A 22,267-nucleotide genomic window follows, 5' to 3' on the forward strand; every position below is an offset into this window, starting at 1 on the left:
CATCATTCACTGTCATTATCTGGGGAGAAGAGAAATCGGCACCCATGAATACTGCCTCTCTTTCAAGCATCACGCCAGACTTTCACATCCAGCCACCCAAGTGGGAACTGGTTGTGATGTGATTTTCCCTTCTAAAGCAAATGTCTTTGTGACCATTCTCCCCTGAAAAAGTTATCTGAATCGTTAAGTAGAAAATGTAGCTGGATATGCTGACTCGCTCACACATATAATCCTAGCCCTCGGACGGTGGTGGTGGCTTCCAGGCTGGTATTCATGCCAGCCTAGGAGGACCCCATATTTTTTAAAAGAAGGGAACTAAAGAGATGACTCAGCAATCAGATAAGAAAACTCGATGCTCTTTCAGAGAACTCAGGTTCAGGTGGATCTTCACAACTGCCTAAAAGTCCAGCTCCAGGAGATACAACGCCCTCTTCTGGATTCCATGAGCACCTGCACACACATAGCATACACACACATACAGACATACACACAGAGAAATAAAAATAATTTTAAAAGATAAATCTTTTTAAAGAGGTAGAAGGAAGGAGTGAGAGAAGGGAAGAGGGAGGGAAGAATAGAAGGAAGAAGGGAGGGAAGAACATATACGCACACACACATTCTAAGTACATACTGGTCTGCAAGATTATCAGATTTAAGCTGAAAGCCACAGGTTGTCTTTAAACTAATTTTGCGGCATGAAGGTATTAAAAATAGCATCATCTAACAAAGTACAGGTTTAGATTAGAAGTAAAAATAAAACAATGTTGGCAGGCATGGTAGTACACACCTTTAATCAAGCAGAGGCAAGCCAATTTCTGTGAGTTCAAGGCCAGCCTGTTCTACACAGTGAGACTGTCTCAAAAATAAAATAATATATATTTACATATTATTATGTAAACATAATATATAAATGCTAAATATGTTTGTAAATATATATGTATATATATTACATAAAGAAAATGCTATGATGAAATTAAAAATGAAAGAATTAGTCAAAGGAAAAGAGTGGTGAACTCCATTGCTGGGGTATTTACCCACACCCCCGACTCTGCATCTAGCTCCAGCTTGGATTATTAGTCAAATCATAGCTACTTGGGTGTTTTTCCAAATTGCTCTAATTCACTTCCAAATTCAGCTATTATTAGCAAGGTCAGGAAGAGGCCCTGTTAAGAACACGTAGTAATTGGCCTCAAGTCAGTCCAAGTTAGGTTTTCTATTCTTCCTGCTCTATTACTTCCGTGGGGCTTCTGAAACCTCCTCTCCCGCTGAGTCTCCAAAGGACACCGCACACTTGGGTGCTTGTTTACAGAACAAGAAAGAACACTCCGTTTGCAAGGAGGCAGGGCATGAAATAGAAGGAGGAGTCTATCATGGTAGTAAAGACATAAGGAGGTTAGGGCACCGTTAATTATTTTGAAGAAAGCATCAATCCATCTCCATCCACAGTGAGATCTTAAAACTATCTCCCCTCACCACGGCTGGGCTCTCTGCAACTTCACTTATTGCCAGCCAACAGGCCAAAATATTATTTTAAATACCTTTGTCATCATTATTATCCTTGCTCTCTTTGTTTAATTAGGAATAAGCTATTGCTGATAGTCTATTATTGTGTTCAGTTTATATGTTAAACTTTATTAAAGATATCTATATATTAAAAATAAATACAGAAAAAAATAGACTACATAACCTGAACTAAATCCTTTATGTAGGGTTTAGTAGTAGTTTCAGTTAGGACTCCACTAGGGATCTTGAATGCACCCCTAGTGGGTAGGAGTGGACTGCTTATTTAAGTAGCACATCTCCTAGTCTCCGCCTTATTTGTCTGTTTGGTGCTTAATAGGTACGTACCAGTTTAAGACCCCCGAGTCCTCTCCACCGGGCACACCAATTGGCAGAATCAAAGCCAGCGATGCTGACGTGGGAGAGAATGCAGAGATTGAGTACAGCATCACGGATGGTGAGGGGCAAGATATGTTTGATGTCATCACCGACCAGGAAACCCAGGAGGGGATTATAACCGTCAAGAAGGTAATGGTGTTATTATGGAAACTGGTTGAAACTCCCTGATTGGGGCTGAGGAGATGGCTGCAGAATAGAGTATTTGTGCAAGTCCAGATACCACACAAATATGCAGAGTGCACATGTGTGTACAAGCATACACATACAAGTGAGAATGCACACATAGAAAAGGAGAGAGAGGAGATGTAAACACAATTCCATATTAGATTTATTCAACTCCAAATGCTATCCTTTAGTAGGGGGAAAGTAGGCTATTTATCGGTACATCTACAGCTTTACACAGTTGTTGCACAAGATAAAACTCTTAACGTCTTACCAATGAAAGTGCTTCCCTCTGACTCCCAAGGACACTGACAATCTGCTATAAACATTTGTTCAGATTCTTCTTTTACTCGTTCTTAACGCACTGAGATCTCTTGGGTTGACTTTTAGTAGTCAAAAGTAATTTTACATACCCATGACTTTTATACTTTTAATAAATTTCTCCTAAAGATCCTCTAAGTAAATAATAGAAACAAGTGGAATACATAGAAATGACTAAATAAATAATATAAACGATAAAATAAACAGCGTTACGCATTGTTATGGGTGCTGGTGTTTCAACGGTACATAGAACAGGCAATCTCTGCTGCCCTAAGACCTATTGGCCAGGAGGGAATCAATGAGGAAGTGACAGAACCCCTAAATGAATGTGTACGAGCAGACTGTGAACCGTGCTTTGAAGGAAAGGCTCAATACAAGCAGGGAGCAAGGTGGCATGAATTAACGAGAGAGAGAGAGAGAGAGAGAGAGAGAGAGAGAGAGAGATTAAGCAAAAGAGGACATTTCGCAGGACTCCTTCAGTTACTTCAAGAACATGAGTTCGTCAAATCTCCCCTACCCCAGTCTGCTGCTTGTGTGTTAGTTGACCTCTCAAAATTGGTTGGCGACAAGAGCACTATACCAAAGTGTGGCCGTGGTTAAAAACCAACAAATTGTGTGCTTCGGGGCCGAAAGTATTGATTTAGGTTCATTTCCATTGATTTCTCTTTTGTGATGTATAGTGTAATATCATCCCCCTCCCTCAGCGCACCACGGTTTGCTGGTGAACGTAAGCATGGTGGATGTAAATAACAAGAAAAATTTCCCTCTTAAGAACATGGCTGAATATCTGGGAGCACAATAAAACATGCTTAAGTGACACTCAGACCAATGTTTTAGACCCTGATATGATTAGGAAGCCCATTAGTGTGCATTAACCTTTTTAATTTTCTCGGTGCCTTATCAGATTCAAACTGAAATTTTGCCTAGCCGACTAAATTACATTCGCCAACGTCCTGATTAATAGCGTTTCTAGCGAGCCTTGTCATGATAGCATCTGAGACTGCTCGTGGGCAATATGCATTTGCGTTCACCATGTCTTCAAAGGCAACATCTTTTCTTAAAGATCTTTGACAACGGGAATCATTGCCTTCTTTGGCAAATAATTAGCCCAGTGCCCTTGTAAGGCTATTGAGGAAAGCTTTTACCAACTTGCAAAAACAACTTATTTCGTCTGAATGGGCAAGTGTGAGTCACTGTGCTAACCTGTGGGTCACAATTCTGGCTCCACTCAGACTCACCTAGAGTTGTTTAAAACTATGGATAAGCATCTCCACCAGACACCAGAGAAAGTTGGGTTTAGATGAAAGTGGGGCTGCAGGCACTGGCAAGTTTTAAACACCCAGCAGGTAAAGCCAGATGTGAGAACACTTGGCAAAATGGTTTACTACACGCCTGCCATGCTGTCCCTGCAACCCTCTCTCCTCAAACCCAAAGTATTTTAAAGGGGTGTCCAGTTCCCTTCCTGCCCAAATGTCCAGTATCTGAGTACCCACTTTTCCGCGATAGCAGACCAAGTGATTCCTGTGTCCAGTTCCCTTCCTGCCCATATGCCTGTCGCCTGGGTACCCACATCTCTGCAGCAGCAGACATTCAGGCTGTGCTTCTATCATGGTTGCATCATGGTTCTTCACAGTCTGTGTAATACTCTCCCTACCAATGCTCTACAGTATGGGAAAAATGCTGCCTTACCCTTGCTGCCTCTGCCCAACATTGCCCTAATGTGTGGTCATTTCCCAAAGCAGCCAGACCACATGCATTTGTCAGGGATTTCCACTAAAATGGTTTCTGACTTGCCTCTCTGTGTGCTGCATCGCTTTCTTCTGAAGCTCTTGGATTTCGAAAAGAAGAAAGTGTACACCCTCAAGGTGGAAGCCTCCAATCCCCACGTTGAGCCCCGATTTCTCTACCTGGGTCCCTTCAAAGACTCGGCCACCGTGAGAATTGTGGTAGATGATGTGGACGAGCCTCCAGTCTTCAGCAAACTGGCCTACATCCTACAAATAAGAGAGGACGCGCAGATAAACACGACCATAGGCTCTGTCTCAGCTCAGGATCCTGACGCTGCCAGGAACCCTGTCAAGTAAGTGCACAGCAGCCCTGTCTCTTTCCTAAAGCTAAGTCTGTGTTTATGTCCAAATACCCACCTGTGCTTTAGAAAAGAGGAATCCTTTTTCCAATTAGACAGCTGTGTTTTCTTGAAAAACGGTTCCAAACAGCACCTTTAACTGTCCTTGCTCACTGCATAAATATTGCTTTAGCAACAGCATAGACCTCAAGGACACAAAAGTTGAAAGGAAAAGATGTTGAGATGAGAGGTACCGCTGGAGTTTGCTGTTTAAGGGAGGGGATCGAAGGTGCTGCAGCTGACTGACCTGGGCTCTTTGTAAGGTTTCAGGAGATTTACTAAAGAGTGGCACACAGAAATAACACAGCCACGGAGCTTGACAGCCAGCGTGCTTCTCAAGTGTGGGAGGACCTATCATGTAACACTTAGAGGCAGAATTATGCTCCGTTTAGATGAATAATTTCCCCTGTGCATGTGTAAATAAAAACAAAAACTGTTTCGTGATCTGTCTGTGAAAGGCTGGAGAAATTAATAGGGTAGAATCCCAACTAATGCTCAGTAAACAAGCTCCATCTTGCCTGTGCTTTGCTGGCTCCTGAGCTATAAATCAGGTGACAAGAAAACCTCATTGCTCTTTGAGGCCCCTGACAACTGGGGGATTCTAGAATCGTATGCAAATCCTGGAATCAACCAGCTTCCACCCGGCAGCCAGTGGCTCAGTAGAATAAATGAAAACGGTGCTAAATCAGAATACTATGGTGTAAATCATTCTCCTTAGATAAAGTAAGCAGAAAAAAAAATAAAATCCGTAGAGGCTCTTGCCAGGGAGTCCACAGACATATTCTCATTAGGGTACCTGCCTTACACACACACCATCCAGTCATCTGCCTAAGGGAAGGCAGCAGACACCTATACTTGGTCCTCAAGAGAGCTTGCAGAGAAAAATAAACAAAAGAGAAAGAACCATAGCTCAGGTGAAGAAATTCTAAGAATCAAGTTAATAGGGAAACTGTTTAAGATGATGTGACCAGGTTTAGCCTTCTTAGTAGAAAACCTTTGCAGTAAAGATTTGGAAAAAAAAATGAAGGGATGGGCTGCATAGAATTCTGGGGGAAGACCTGCAGAAAGGGAAAAGGAAGAGGGCTAATGCCAGAGCTGACCTCCTCTTTTGTAGCAGTGGCTGAGGGGTCTGTGTCTCTAGGAGAAAGCTGAAGAGGAAATGGGGAGGGAGAAGAGGGAAAAGAAAGGAAGGAGAGGATGAGAGAGGAGAGAGAGGAAGGAGGAGGTGGAGAGAGAGGTCAATTAGGAGGCAGTCGGCCGGGTGCCACAGAGGAGCTTGTGGGTCCTACCCAGCTTTATAGTTCATGGTAAAGCCTGAATTGCATCTAATTGAGGTGAGAAGCCATCTGGAAGCTTTGACTAGAAGAGCTACCTAATCCCAAGTTACAGTTTTAAAGGGTCATTCTGCCTGCTCTGTGGAAAACGTTATTGCAGATAAAAGGATACGTGTAGCTCTACGCAAATGCGCTCTAGCATCCAGTCCGCTTCGTGCTACTCAAATCTCGCGGCACCCTCATATCTAAAACACACAGCTGTCCGCTCTGCTCGCAGGGCGCAGAAGAGCCGTGTTTTATCTATGTGCTGGAAGATCCATGACACGTTAAAGAGGACTCAGCCCACCAGTGCAGCCCCGTGTGAGCTCCAGGGCCCCAGTATTTCCCACTTGTGAATGTAACGTGTTTAATCAGGGAAACAAATGGCGGCTCTCACTACCATAGCAAGCACACTGTAGTACTTTGACAACTGCTCTCTTACTTGAAGATCATTCTAATGACTCAGCAGGGGAGGGTGTGCCTAGAAAGTCAGCCAGTGTAAAGTCCAATTTAAAAGTGCTAACGCTAGACGTTAACAAATGGGACCTTCAGTTGCCTCTCTGATACAGCAACGTCCTTCCACTTTGAAGAAAAAATATCTTCTGGAAATTTAGGCTAAATACATTTATATTAGTTTTAAAACCAAATACCAGTTTTACCCACTGCATTATTCTCCATATTATGAATGGAAGTACTTAACTCATCCGGCTGAATTGGCTGTTGGTTCATTCAAAAGACTACTGCTACCAGCCTTCCCTTAGCACATATGGATTTGACATATGAATATAGATTTAAGTCTAGAAACGAACATAGATTATATTGGCATAGCAATGCATGTTCCAGTGGTTTTCCTTATAGGATAAAATCATTCTCTTTGTTTGTTTGTTTGTTTGTTTGGGGTTTTTTTGAGACAGGGTTTGTCTGTAGCTTTGGAGCCTGTCCTGGGACTCGCTCTGTAGACCAGGCTGACCTCACAGAGATCCACCTACCTCTGCCTCCTGAGTGCTGGGTTTAAAGGCGTGTGCCACCACCACCCAGCCAAAATCATTCTCACATTAAGAAAATATGCCTATACACAGTCTGGGATAGCCTAGACAAAAATACTGAGCAGCTGAAGGCTGTTAGGGGAACAAATAATTCCCGATATGTTGAGTTGTCTATGCAGCAAGCATCTTTAACTCTTCGCTCACAAAATGGTTTCCTACTATAACTTTATCAAAGTGTCTCTTGATACACACGAGAGAAAACATGTCACTATATATATCTACATGTACTGTGTCTGTGTGAGGGCCAGAGAGATGGCTCGTCACTTGCTGCTCTTACAGAGGACTCAAGTTTGGTTCCTAACCCTCATACCAGGTGTTTTATACCTGCCTATCACTGCAGCTCCTAGGGATCCAGTGTCCCCTTCTGACCTCTCGGTACCTGAGATCCTGTGCCCACACACAGACACACACTCATGCACATAAATAAAAATAAGGTAAGTCTATGGTTTTTTTTTTTCAGTATATATGCAAACACAGCTTCTTTCCCGCCATAAATCTCCCTCACTGGAGGACACATTACAAATCATTTAATCATAAAAAATGCAGTGAAGTCCCAGAAGAGGTCGCCGGATCTGCTATAGCCATACAGAGACTGACTGCTTTACTTCCTATGGGCAATGGTCACAGTTAATGTTTCTGGACAATAAATATCCCTGATATAAACTGAAATACTTCAGAGGAAAGAAAATAACAACACAGAGAAAATACAGCTTTGTCTATAATCATCTCTCCTAAACAATATAGGCATTTTAGGGTTTCCATTAATTTTTAATCTCCCAATTAGGAAAGACAATATAAATTTTGGTATTTCCTAAGTAGTTAATCTCCTCTCTTTAAGATTTAAAGCTGCCTTGAACTAAAACTTCCTCACTGCTTCCCATTTATTTCAAGGCCTGATAGAAAAGCATGATTACTTGTAGAACTTAAAACTACACCGGGAGGCCGAGACAAAGAGCAGAAGATGGCTGTTTAACCACGACAGCTTACAAAAGCACAAAGCAGGACGCCCAAATCTTGGCACTCCTCACGAGAGAAAGACAGGCTCCTGGATTCCTCTTAAATGTCTCACCGCGACTTCCTTCTTGAGAAGTAGCAATTGGTTAGCAATATTTATCATTCATTTTCGAAAATGAGGAAAGGTGATCAAATCAGTGCAGTGTTCTGCCCAAAGTTTTTCAGCGCTGCTGGTTCATGGCAGAAACATCAAAACCAATAGACAGCTTTTCAAATATGTTTGAGCCCTTCAGAAGATGAAAAGTCTATGTTAAATACATTGAAACTAAAGTTAAGACGAAATGACAGGATAGCCATTGTGACATCATCAATTTCTTCTGAAAGAAGTTTGAGTAGCAAGCAATAAACAGATGCCTGTGTCATTTAGACAACTGCTAAGTGGCAAAAATATGTTGTTTGTTGTATCTGGTTACTTATGTGTTGTAAATACAAACAATTCATTAAAATAGGATTTTGAGCATTGTACATTATTGCAAACTACTTACATCTCTTCTTAGAGCATTTGTAACTCTAAATAGATCAGCTAGTTGGATAATTTACTTCAATTGTGTTTCTACCAAGCCAATTTTTAAGCCAATATTTTTAAGCCCCCTTCAATAACTTAAGTTTTGAAAATGCAGTGGAAAAGGAAAATTGTTTTTCATAACAAACCTGAACATATCAAATCTCTTCAAAGTCTTCCCTTGATGCCCCTTCACTCATAAACACACATGCATACTTGTTCCCTTCTCACAGGCATCCCAAAAAATCAATTGCACAATTAAATAAATTTAAAAGTAGGTTAAAAGCTAGTAACAAATTTATTTTTGAAGGATACTATTTCTCCCAATTTCCTAATCCGTCGTGAGTGTTATGATTGAAGGTCCCTTCTATCTTTGGTTTCTAAGATAGCATTCTGGACCCTCTGAACTTCTAAAAGCCCTCCGTAAATATATCTCCAGCCCTTACTCTGCCCCAGGATCGTCATGCTTGCCCTTGTCACTCTGGGACACCCAAGTGGCACTGTCCTCAGAACCTCCTTCCTCTACTGCATGTCCTTTTCCACAGTTGCTCCAGGCTGTCTCTGCAGTTCTCTGTCTCACGTTTCAGCCTAGATCTTTCCACCAGATGTTTCTCAGGTCCTCCGTATCTGCGGGTCAAAACCAGGGCCTCAAATCTTCCTCAAGCCTTGTTTCGTGGCTCTTCCAACATCCTATGACTGTAGTGTATGGCCGTTCTCCTCAGTTCAACTAGTCATCTTTGTCCAACATGACTTAGATTATGATGCTTCCCTGCCCTGTGTGGAGCCCGTGGATAGATTTATATGACATTTAGAAGAGACCCCAATTCTTCACTGTAGCCGACCCATCCTTCTACTCAGATTGCATTCCACTCTAATCCTTTGTTTCTGAAAACAGAATGGTTTTTTAAAATAAAATGGGTAACAGAAAAGCAATCCGTTCCCTATATAAGCACATATATTAACATTCTGAAGATCTCAAAAGACTTAATCTAAAAAGAGAGTGTGTGGAAGCAGATGCAGAGACCCACAGCCAAACAATAGGCCAAGCTCGAGGAACCCTGCTGGAGAGAGAGAGGGAGGAAAGATATTGGAAGAGCCCAAGGGGTCAAGGACATCACAAGAAAATCACAACATCAACTAACCTGGGCTCACAGGAGCTCATAGAGACTCAACCAAGAGCCAGGGAGCCCTCATGGGACTGACCTAGGCCCTCTGTGTATCTCTGATGATTGTGCAGTGTGGTCTTCTTGCAGAACTCCTAACAGTGGGATCAGGGGATGTCTCTGGCTCTTTTTTATTGACTTTTGGGACCCTATTCCTGATACTGGTCGCCTTGCCCATTCCTAACACAAGGGGAGGTGCTTACTGCAACTTGACGTGTCATGCTTTGTTGGTATCCATGGGAGGCCTACCCTTTTCTGAATAGAAATGGCAGGAAGTGAATGGGGTGGGGGGAAAGAGGGGAGGAAGAAAGGGGGACTGGGAGGAGAAGAGGGAGGGGAAACTATGATCAAGATGTAAAATAAATAATAAATAATTTTTTAAAAAATGGGATATATGCTGGGGAAACGGTGCATGGGATGACCTGTGAAAGGTGGGACTGGAGTAGGCCTCCAGGGCCTAAATAAAGGGCAGGTGGGCGTGGCAGCCTGATTGGAAGTCCAGTAAGTACACTGAAGGCAAACCCTGGGAATCCCTGCCGCTGAGCTGACTGTCCAGAACAACAGCAGTATCAGCAGTCTCTGGGCTCAAGGGAGAGACCCTGTCTCCGTGAATGAGGAAGAAAGCAAGTGAGAAAGAGTCCCAACGTCAGCCGGTGGTGTCTACGTGCATGTGCGCATGCACACACATGCACATTTGAGCACATACACCTATACACCGCGCAGACACACATACACACACATGCACAGTGAAGTCCTAGAAATAGTTACTGTATACACTTGCTCTAAATTACATATTAAAATAAACTTGGTCTAATTGCACATAAAAAAGAAATTAATAGTGAGCTCTAAAATCACACCACTTGCCTAATGAGTGTACTACTCAGCCTGATTGTGAAGATATAATTTATCAAAATATTTTCCTGGATGTTACAGGTGATGCTTTAAAACACCACAGGTAGAAGGAATTAACAGATGAGCTGTCCTGGGGGTGGTTTTATGAGGTGTAAAGGGAAAATCCAGGAAAGTCTTTCTAAATCCTGCTCTGTGTTTTCAGGTATTCTGTGGATAGACATACGGACATGGACAGGATATTCAACATTGATTCTGGAAATGGTTCAATCTTTACATCGAAACTTCTCGACCGGGAAACACTGCTGTGGCACAACATCACAGTGATAGCAACAGAGATTAGTAAGTCCAACCTTACTCAGCTGTCCCCACTGATGGAATGAGCCCCAATGAGGGCTTATTCAAGCAAGGCCAGAGCTGTTCCCCTCATATTGATGACCCTGTTCTACAAGTGTTGAGGGAAAGAGCGCTGTGGGAGAGATCTGCCAAGATGTTTCTTCTAAATGTGTGCTGGTTCATCTTCACTGGAGATAAAACTATGAAAGTTCTGCAATTTGGAAATAATAAATAAGAACGCATCTCTCGGGGCTGGGGAGATAACCCAGAAGGAAAAGAGCTTGCTAGGCAAGTGTAGGATTGGAGTTTTGATCCCCAAGGTCCCCATATAAGCTGGGTGGATGTGGCGGCTCCCTGTAATCCCAGCATTCAGGAGGCAGAGATGGGACCTTTCGGGCAAGTAGGCTATATAGACAGTAAGAACCTGCCTCCATCAGTAAGGTGGTTGTGATGGAGAAAGACACCCAACACAAATTTTGGGCACACACATACACACACATACACAGAGACAGAGTTTTTTTTTTTTTTTAAAAAAAAAAGAAAGAATATATCTTTCAAGTGAAATAGAATAGGCACATAGTAAATATGACTTCCCAAAGGTTATAAGTTATAAGTGTTAGAAAAATCACAAAAACAGCTGGGAAAAAAATGGACTCTCACACAGGAAACAAGGGAATAAGTAGGGTCATATTATCTTCAAAATGTAGGCATTGGGTACATTTAGTCGTATCAAAATCCAGAAAAACAAAGTGGCTAAACAAAAACAACTTATGAGAATTCTAAGAAAGGCAAATGGAGCTGTATTTCAATCAGAAAGTGGTTTGTTACTCCATAACATTGGTTCCATTAGCTTCTATTTTTTCCTCTTCTTTTTTTTTTTTTATTTTTTGAGATAATTAAATGTACCTATGAGCCTGCTGAGTAGACTCATAATCTGTCTGTGGAATTGAGTGGAGTTAATTTCCTACTAGAATAGTCATCTTAAACATGGAGAAAGCAGTCACACACAATAGATGACCGACAACCTGGCTTCTCTTTTCACGCAGTTGTTTGGTTTAAGGGAAAGAAGAGCATGAAGTTGGGTGGTAGGGAAGAAAATCTGGCAGGAGTTGGGGAACAGAACAGAATATGATAAAAACACACTCTATGAATAAATAAAATAATTTTTTAAAAAATATAAGCATTGGTCAACACCTCTTAGACATTCATTCCAACCTTCTGTAGAATTTCTATTTCAAAATATTTACTGAACTAAGAACTACAAAGTATCACTTTCCTAGTCAAAGTGAGCACCATAAAGCACCAAATAATCAATAAAATCCTTAGAATGGGTTTTAGGTTACTCCCCATAAAATGCAAAGAAAAATAAGGCCAAAAAAACTTTTCAAATGAAATTGTTTTATTGAAAGGAAATTAAATTGAACTTTGAGCAGCATTATACAGGAGAACATAGAAATAAAGGATAAATAGGCTTCTGAAATACAGTTCTTTTCAGTTTTGATTTTTAATTTCTGAAGTTCTAAACACTTTTATCTCCGTTGGATATCTGCTGTGAAACACTCCATATCAAATGGTTTATTACAGTTTCATTTTGACATCATAACTCATGAGACGTGACATAATTGAAGGAGAATGGGTGGAATAGCAACCAACCAGTGTGGGCAAAGGAAGGTCCTGGCATTGATAGTGATTAGGACATCTCATTGGACATCCGTTACATAAGAATTTGGTTTTCAGAATTTGTGCCAAGGAACTGGTGTGTATACTAACATCAGTGAACTCTAAAAGCACTAAAATTACAAAATGATTTTCCCCTGAAAAAGATCATTTTTCAAAACACGAAATTTAGCTCTTTTACTAAAGTAGTCATTTATGCATTATTTTAGGTTTCCACCTAAAATTTTCTGGTTTTAGAATTTAATGTTTCTCTAATATATTTGAAAATATGGGTGATTGAGACATACCACAATTTACGTGCAGCCACTTTCACTTTGGGAGAATAGCGTGAGAAAAATAGACGCTAGCGATCTTAAGAATCCTATTGTCAGAGCTTGTTAACCACCTGCAACAGCTCAGAATCTGGGGGCTTCTATAAAGGCCTCGCTCTCACTCCGAAGCCTTTCTACTTGCTCTTTCATTTCCCTAGGAATCCAGAAATGTTCACACGGCTTCACTCCTTCCTCTCAGCCGCATCTGAACAAACGGTGCCTCTGAGAAGGTGCCTGGCTATCCCAGTCAACAGAACAGCTCCATCTCTCTCCATCCTTCCCCTCTGCTTAATTTAGCCATCTGGTGCATTGTATGTTCATATGCTTCGCGTGTTTATCTCCACATTAAAATAGATACCTAAAATTCACTATCTTTATTATGCTCCTTGTCTGTCCCAGCCCATATTAGGTGTCAGATTCCAGTTTGGCTGTATTTCATGAGCGTTCAAATAGACACAGGGGTTAAGCGGATGAGAGAAAGGAAAACGTGAGCTACCAGCTCCTGACCCTGGTACCTGAACTCTCTCCTCCACCTACCAGGAGATTAGGGCAAACGAATGAGACTGGAAGAGTGAGTGGCTCTTGTCTAGGAGAAATGGTAATCAGCATTTATGATGCCTATCTCTTTCTTTATGCTATGTATCAGATAATCCAAAGCAAAGCAGCCGCGTGCCTCTGTACATTAAAGTTCTTGACGTCAATGACAACGCCCCGGAATTTGCTGAGTTCTATGAGACCTTTGTCTGTGAAAAGGCAAAGGCAGATCAGGTGGGTTGTATTTTAAAAAGCGCCTTCTGATTGAAAGTCAGATTAATTTAGATCTAATAATTGAGACGATACACACAGCGGAGGGCTTGTCTTGAATTATCTATGAAGTGGATGCCAAGGAGATTAATACCATAAATAATAACCAAGACGAATGTTTAACTTGCATAAGAGAACAAATAGTTTTTAAGAACTGGAAGTTCATCAGTCTCCAAGACTGATGTGGCTTCCAAATCAGTTTTAAGTTTTCATTAAGATAGATTAGTCACAGTGTTGCTGGGATAAAAATCTTTATTGGTGAACAGATAGCTTAATTTGCATATGTGCATGAAAATAATAACTAGAACCTATTATCCCATTGCCTATAACTCACGGTTTTACTTATTTCCATTGCCCATCTGCAAAGCAGTACAAATTCATGAATGAGTTACTGTTTCACCCATGTGCCACCCACCTGAAACAGGTCGCTGCAGCCTGTGGCAGAGAGATGGCGCTACGCTTTGTCAACACAGAAGTGCAGTATGAATGTATAGGGGAAGGTGGGACACAGATGTTACTGCATTTTTCTTTACACTAATTTCCTTTTTCAGTTGTTTTCCCAGTTTGCTCACCTGTGAACACAAGATAGTGTTTTTACACAGGCTGCCCAGTGTACTTCCATTTTGTTAAGTGGCAATGCTATCAACGATCACTGAGACATTTTAGAGTTTTGGCTTACTCTTCTGCAGTGTTTCTCAACCAGGGTGACCTTGCCTCATAGGGGTACCTGGCAACGACTGGAGCCCAGTCAGATTGTCACAACATAGGAAGGGCCTTCTAGCATATAGTGGCATGAGGTCGAAGTGAATACCACATAGTTTTCAGAGTAGATCCTGCAGCAAAGAAGTAACCCTGGCGCCATGGGTTTCTAACACATTAGATCTTTGGATGGAATGTACTGATTGCTTTTCAAGAGCTATCATTTTAATTAAGTTATGAACTATAAAATTAAGCAAATTCTTGGAAAACTGTTAAGAAACATTTTAGGTCCTGAAACCTTCTGGACAACGTTATGGTTTCTCTTTCAGCTGATACAGACCCTGCATGCTGTTGACAAGGATGACCCTTACAGTGGACACCAATTCTCATTCTCCTTGGCTCCTGAAGCAGTCAGTGGCTCAAACTTTACCGTACAGGACAACAAAGGTAAGTGAGCTTCTGACCTTCCCTTTCTCCATACCCCTGTGGGACTGGATCTCAGTCTCCATCCGTACTTATTGATGTCCATCACAACCTATTCAATGCCTGATGTAGTCACACATATTCACTGTTTTCCTTTCTGCTTCCAGACAACACCGCAGGAATCCTAACTCGGAAAAATGGCTATAACAGACACGAGATGAGCACCTATCTCCTGCCTGTGGTCATTTCAGACAACGACTACCCAGTCCAAAGCAGCACTGGGACAGTGACTGTCCGGGTCTGTGCATGTGACCACCATGGGAACATGCAGTCCTGCCACGCCGAGGCCCTCATCCACCCCACAGGGCTGAGCACAGGGGCTCTGGTGGCCATCCTTCTGTGCATCCTGATCCTACTAGGTAAACTGCTCCTCCCCGCATCCTCTCTCCCCTTGGTGAGGGGCACACACTGTTACTGTGACACTCTAGATTTTTCCGCCTCCCCCATTAAGGCATACAGCCTGATCTAGGTGAGTAGAGCTATATGCTGAGAATCTGTGTTGTTCAAACATGAACTCGTTTTTGCTTTGGAGAATGAACAGATGTACTATGTGCCCATGTCTTTGCTTGCCCAGGGTGCCATTTTTTCAAAAGAATATATTGTCTATTGTACTGAACTGCATCTCAGGGGGTATTTGAAAGCAACATATATACACGCCCTGCTTGTTCTGTATGTTGTCTGATAATTAACTTTTGAAGAGTACAAGTCATGCATCATGGCGTATCTGATGAGGACCCCTTTTACAAAGATAACATTTGAGATCAACAGAAAACTGCAAAAGGAAGATAGTAACATTTCCTACCCAGGGGAAAAAAATCAAATGGTGGCAATCTCTTTAATGCAACAAACTTACCTTGAGCTACACAATGGAGCAACTACCCGCTTAGAGCTGCTCTCAGTTTACCACGTACACGATGTCTGCTAATTTTCAGACTGTTAATAAATAACTCCTGACATCAGGAAGTGGATTCTGGGTCCCTGAAGAAACGAATGAAAGGGAAACACAAGATCTGTGATGGCTTGGATTCGGCATCTTCCGCTCAACTGCTCATGTGTTGGAGGTATTGTCCTCGGATGGTGGTGCAACTGGAAGGGAATTGGATCAGGTATTGCTAACTTCACCAAATGATTGAAGCACTGAGATGCGTTCACAGTTGAATGGGCTGCTAGGATCTGGGACCCAGTGGAAGGACTTATGTCACCTGGCACACCTTTGAAGGAGATATCTTGTCCCCGGACCTTTCCTCTCATCCTGTCTCTTGCCCACCTTGCTCCACCACATGTTCCTGTCAACATGACACTTTGTCTCATCACAGTCCCCAAAGCCGTAGACACAAGAGACCATGGGCTGAATCCTCTGAATCCATAAGCCAAGATACATCCCCTAGTAAGTTGTTTCTCTCAGGAGCTTCCTCAAAGAGACAGAAACCAACATAAGGTCTAGCAATCATACAAATGATGTTTTTTTTTTTATTCCAACCAACTAATTTAGCCAAAAACCTGAGTTTGAAAGTTTAACAAACCTTTAACTGTTGCTCAAGTAAAAATTCAAGTATCAGCCAAAGTAACTCTTCCACAAATGAAAACACAGGGTTGGAGAGACGACTCAGCACTGGCTGCTCTGCCAGGACCCAAGCTGTATTCCAGGTCTTCACATGCCAGCTCTCGCAATCATCTCAAACTCCATTCTCAAGGGATCCAACACCCTCTTCCGGCTTCCAAGGGCACCAGGCATACACGTGGTACACAAGTTACACGGCGACAAAGCACCCATGGACATAAGATAAACAAAATAAACTTTTTTAAAAAATAAAAACAAGATTTATATTTACAATCTTGCCTATAAAATTAGAAAAAAAATTCAAAGTTCAACACATGCCTGTAATCTCAGAACTTGAAAGGTGGGAAAAGAAAGATCAGAAATTCAAGGTCATCTTTAGCTACATGGTAAGTCTGGGCCACCTCGAGGTACACAAGACCCTCTCTAAAAAGCAAACACGAAAGCAGTAACCTAGACTGCACAGGAGGAAAACCTCTTCTAATAAAGAAGCCTGAACAGCAACAGAGAAGCATAGGAAAAGGGCCTGCATTTCCACAAGAAAGATCTTTCATATGACTCATCAACATTGTCAATCACAACAGAAGACTGGAAACTCAACTTCAGAACCATGATCTTCTCCAGCAAGATTTGAACAAAGTGTTTTGAGGCATACAGCAATGACAGTGTACAAAAGAAAGACATATCAGCATCCCTAATGCTGCGAGTCTGTAAAACCTGGAGGACTGCATCATTTTTCTTGATCTAAAAGGAGTATCTGGACAACCTGGGGCGGGGGAGCCATGCCTGTGGAAGAACCTGGAGGGGCGGGGGAGCCATGCCTGTGGAAGGAGAGGCAGCTCTCCTTTTGCTAGCCCTTCCCCTTCCTCTCACTAGTCATCTGTCCTGCTCTTTTACATTTTTAATTGTTTTTAAGGTTATCACACATAGCAACGTATTTCATCATAATCCCTCCACACATTTGTGTTCTTACACTTGGTTCTGACTCCCTTCCCTGCTACCGTACCCTTGCCCCAGCTGGTCCCCTTCTGCTTTCCTTCAATATCTTCAACTACCCACCTCCTCCCCTCTCATTAGACCCTTCTTTTTTTTTGAAACCTACGCTCCTAAATGCAGTTAAACACACACATACATATAAATACACACACACGTATATGTGAGCACATATAATGTTAATTCAGATTCTTTATGTAGAAGAAAATAGAGGATTCATTCTGAGTTTGACTTCTTTCACATAACATAATGATTTCCAGTTCCATCAATTTTCCCGCAAATGTCATGATTTCATTTTTGTTTGTGGCTGCATAAAACCCCATTGTGTATATGGATCACGTTTTCTTTATTCATCTATTTAGACATCTAGGCTGGCTCCATTTCCTGGAAATTGTGTAGAGAGCAAGTATCTCTGTGGCATGTTGACTTAGAGACCTCCAGGCATCAAGCCATTTTCTCTTCTCTCCTTTCTTCCTTCTAACTAACTCGTTTTCTTTTCCTCTTTCATTTTTTTTTTTTTTGCCAATAAATTCACTGTCTCTTCATTATTCTTAATTGGCTCCAGTACCTCCCACACCTTCTCTGGTGTTTTGGGAATTCTGTACATAATTTTTTAAAGGATTTTTAGAAAAGGAGTTTTAGCTTAACTAGGTTCACGCCACAGACTAGATGCTGCGTGGGGCACTTCACAAATGTTTCCCTGGTTCCTCGGAAATACCTGGGGTGGATTTAGCTGCATCTTTGGTATAAAAATTGAGGCAGCAGGGTGTGAAGTAAGGTATGTGGCCAAGTCACACGTGGAACAGGCAGCAGAGCTCAGCTCTAGGCCCAGGTCTTTCCAGGCTGGTGCAGGGATCCCATCCCAATCCCTAGTTTCCCTGTGAGCTTTGAAATGCAGTGCGTTCCAGGCTGAAAGAGACAGAAAACTTAAACTGGGGCCACTGGGGAGGTTAGAGGCACACGTGAGAGACTGAAAGAGAAAGAAAGCCACACTGATACATGAGGAAATCTGGTACAAACGTAAGCCTGGCCTACGGGTGTGGTTTGGGGGCAGGGCACTTGCCCACCCTACAGACGTCCCTGGGTGAAACCAAAGGCATCCAGTATTTTACTAAAAGGAAACAGTAAAAGCATTCAAAGAAAAGTTTGGTGGTGTGTAGGGGAGGAGTTGTGAGGGAGAGGATTTGGATGGAGTGGATCTAACACATTATATGCATGTACAAATATTAAATGAAATAGTTTAGGCATCCCAACCGTAGCTACATCTAATCTACATAGCAATTTAGAGTTTTGCAAAATCTTCACATGTTCCTCATGACAGCACCTGGCAGTGTGTTATTGCCTCCCTTTTACAGAGGTCAAACTGTTAGATCTGCTAGTTCTCTAATGGGATTGGAGCATGAATTTGACCATCTTCCCTCTCCCACCCCTGAAATCTTGCTGCTGGCCCCAGGAGGATGACGAAGAAGAGACTATTCTCTACAGATACATTGAACTGTTTTAAATGTTTCTGCCCCAGTCCAGTCCTCATTTATAAAAGTCAGTTTTCATCAAGATTTCCCATCGAGACATCAGATTACACGGGGCTGATAAAAGGAGTACGTAGTCTTGGTTGTAGAATTAAACCGTGGCTGAGCACTGAGTATCTATGACTCTCCCTTCTCACTTGTATGAAGCTATAACTTCATGTGAATGCAGAACTGAAATTTAAAATCCTGAGTACTTAAATCTGGAGAATTAGGGAGTGACAAATGCCTGCTGTCTGACCATTAATGACTGAAGAACTCATGTGCATTAAAGTTGAATTCTTGAAAGGCAGATGGTCAGGGTATATCCACTAATCCCCAATGTCACCCTTCCTTACACTCCTGTTTTGCAAATCCATGCCACTTCACACTGAGAAGCAGCATAAAAGGAGATTATTCCTAAGCTCTGAAGGTCTCCATCTCCAACCCACCAAGGTGGAAGCGAAAACTTACCAAAGCCACCAAGGTGCCTGGAGACATAACTCTTCCCTTCCCCTCTCCTCGGTTCCTTCCGGCCCAGCTTCTGAGACTCTTGCCTGCCCCTCATACACTACAGATACAGATCTCCCTAGGGGCTTTTCTTGTTGCTATCTCCCCTTTGTCAGAGAACACCTTGGATAATCCCCACTCCCACCCCATCTTTCTTGAAATGATACAGAAATGCACAGCCCATGGAACGAACAGAGAAAACCCTCCCCATCCTCCTTGGCCTCCTCCTCTGCTTTTTCTGGTTTTGCATTGCACTGAGCATCCTCTAATGATTTCCTGGCTTGTTATACATGTTGTTTATTTTCTGTCTCCATCCCACAGTCCCTACACATCTGTCCAGGCTCTGAGGCAGGCATTTGATGCACATGTCATATGGGTTAGTACCTAGAACTGTACCTGACACAAAGCAGGCACCACACAATTATTTATGGAAAGAATGGATGGATCCCCTGGGAGGATGAGACGATGGAGGCATCGGGACACTCTCTGACAAGAACAGAGAGTGTGGACAGTTACACAGCCACATGCCTGCGATGGCAGAGTTGAATTTCCTTAGGAAAGGGACAGTCACCCCAATATGCTTCCAGCATGACAGGTAAGAGCACAACTTCATTAGTCTGATGGACTTGGATTTGAATGCCTGCTGCATGTGACCTCTCCAGGCTTCAAGTTCTTCTTTGGTAAACTGGATTTTACACTACGATTCCTACTTCATAGGACGATTATGATGATTAAGTGGGACTGAGTATGAAATGCACTTAGCACAGTAATTGGTACATAGACCTCTTCCTCTCGGATGCCAAGTAGCAATACTGTTAATGTCTAAAAGGATGATATATAGACCTCTGAGTGTGCAAATCTATTCATTAGGAGCAAGATGCTCTTGCCTTCTAAATCTCATTGCAAGAATTCCGTTTTCATGGCATGCAAAAACTGGACCGTGTAACGGGTGACGTGGTAGAGGCATTGCCAGTGCTTCCCGTAGTAAATATCACTGGACAAACAAGGACTGGTAATGCGTTGCCTGCGCTGGGCGGCCGCTTCCTCTGTAAGCTGTTACTGTGTTCTTATTTTCCAGCCATCTACCCATTTGCAGGTAGATGTCTCTCTGCAGGCAGCCAGCTTTGTTCTACCAACCAGCTGTGAAGAGAGAGCAGAAGCTATTTAAACGCCGTTCTTCTTTTGCCTCTAATTTGAGCTAGAAGAAAAAAAAAGAATAATATATATGTGAAACAGACATTCTGGCTAACAAACTTGTGGGGCATACGTCTTTGATAGTGAAATCTCATATAAATATGTTTGTCTAACTCAAACTTAGATCCCAGGGAAGGTGTATTACTATCTGCCCTATTCAACTGGTTGAGCTCGGGACCCGGAGTAGCTTTTGGAATCTGGGTCTCTCGGGAGTTTTATCTGTACTAATATTTCTTTGTATGTGGGAAGGTATGCAAACATTCACATCTCTGCTTGGGATTTTAAACTAATTTTGCACTTTTCTCAGGTGGGGGGAACAGGAAGGCATAGCGCGATAGTTATTTTAAATGTGGAGTTATGCAAAGCCTTCAACACTTCCCAAAGGTGCCAGCCTTTTCTTTATAGCCAGTTTTGGAGCATTTTAGGTGCTTGGCATAATTTGCACTTTTACCGCAGTACTTTCTCCGTGCTTCAAAAAAATTATTATTGTTATTATTACCTTACCTACCTTAAAATTACTTTGCCTTCTCAAAGGGGGGAAAAAGGAAGAAAATACTGTCAAAATAGGATGGCATTTTATCATCTGCTTAAAGAATAGCCTTCTTTAAAACACTCCATTCTGGGGTCCTTATCTGATTATGGATAAAGACAAATGGATCCTTAACGCCGGGAAAAGTTGAGCCTGTGTTTTCAAGAGAAGTTTTAAAGTGGCAGGTTGAAGCAAGGGTTCTTTCCCGTGTTAATTGGATGGCAAATTAACTTTCCTTCCCTTCTGTTTTGCTTTCTGCTTCCAGTGACCGTGGTGCTGTTCGCAGCTCTGAGGCGGCAACGGAAGAAAGAGCCTTTGATCATTTCCAAAGAGGACATCAGAGATAACATTGTCAGTTACAACGACGAAGGTGGCGGAGAGGAGGACACCCAGGCCTTTGATATTGGAACCCTGAGGAACCCCGAAGCCATGGAGGACAGCAAATCGCGCAGGGACATTGTGCCTGAAGCTCTTTTTCTACCCAGACGGACTCCAACAGCTCGCGACAACACTGACGTCAGAGATTTTATTAACCAAAGGTTAAAGGAAAATGACACAGATCCCACAGCCCCACCCTACGACTCCTTGGCCACCTATGCCTACGAAGGCACCGGCTCAGTGGCCGACTCGCTGAGCTCGCTCGAGTCAGTGACCACAGATGGAGACCAAGATTATGACTATTTGAGTGACTGGGGTCCTCGGTTCAAAAAGTTAGCGGATATGTACGGAGGGATGGACAGTGACAAAGACTCTTAATCTGTTGCCTTTTTCATTTTCCTGTTACGACACTGGAACATGTGAAGTGGCTCTTTCTTTCTATTTATCCGCTATCCCGTGAAGGGTTCTCTGTTGTACCCGTTCCGAACGTCAATGGCTGCAGTCCGTGCGGATCCAATGTTAGAGACTTTTTTTCTAGTACACTTTTATGAGCTTCCAAGAGGCAAATTTTTATTCTTTAGTTCATGCAGTTAACCAAGTGAGCCCAGCAGGCCCGCGGGGGAGGAGAGAAGGGAACAGCGTCTTTTCCCTTGTTCTCTTAGGGCAGGTTGGCCACACATTCCTTACTGCTGGCCTGGACGCTACTTTTTGTTCACGGCCTCAGGCCAGCTGAATGCTCCAAGCTAATGGGAGAAGGGATCAGACTTTACTGATACAAATATAGTTTTAATGTAAAACAAAAACATAAAAGGAGGGAACAATTGGGAAACTGTTCTTGGTCAATCAACTCTGGAGGAGATCCCTAGCTACGGAAGGGTTGGTAAGGGTGTATTGCG

At 42.5% G+C, this 22,267-nt stretch overlaps 1 protein-coding gene across 1 annotated transcript in view; it reads left to right on the plus strand.

Annotated features, from left to right (window-relative positions):
• Nucleotides 1–21,947, plus strand: part of LOC119809548 (cadherin-6) — a 132,737-nt gene extending 110,790 nt beyond the window's left edge. Inside the window, exons 6-12 of the mRNA XM_038322428.1 lie at nt 1,841–2,028; nt 4,209–4,462; nt 10,600–10,736; nt 13,365–13,486; nt 14,551–14,668; nt 14,812–15,063; nt 21,259–21,947. Of these exons, the coding sequence (XP_038178356.1) occupies nt 1,841–2,028; nt 4,209–4,462; nt 10,600–10,736; nt 13,365–13,486; nt 14,551–14,668; nt 14,812–15,063; nt 21,259–21,749 (1,562 nt within the window). The 3' untranslated portion in view covers nt 21,750–21,947. The remainder of the gene's footprint in view (nt 1–1,840; nt 2,029–4,208; nt 4,463–10,599; nt 10,737–13,364; nt 13,487–14,550; nt 14,669–14,811; nt 15,064–21,258) is intronic.
• Nucleotides 21,948–22,267: the final 320 nt, after the last annotated feature.

Source organism: Arvicola amphibius, chromosome 3 (assembly GCF_903992535.2).
Source record: "Arvicola amphibius chromosome 3, mArvAmp1.2, whole genome shotgun sequence".
Classification (NCBI taxonomy): Eukaryota; Metazoa; Chordata; class Mammalia; order Rodentia; family Cricetidae; genus Arvicola; species Arvicola amphibius.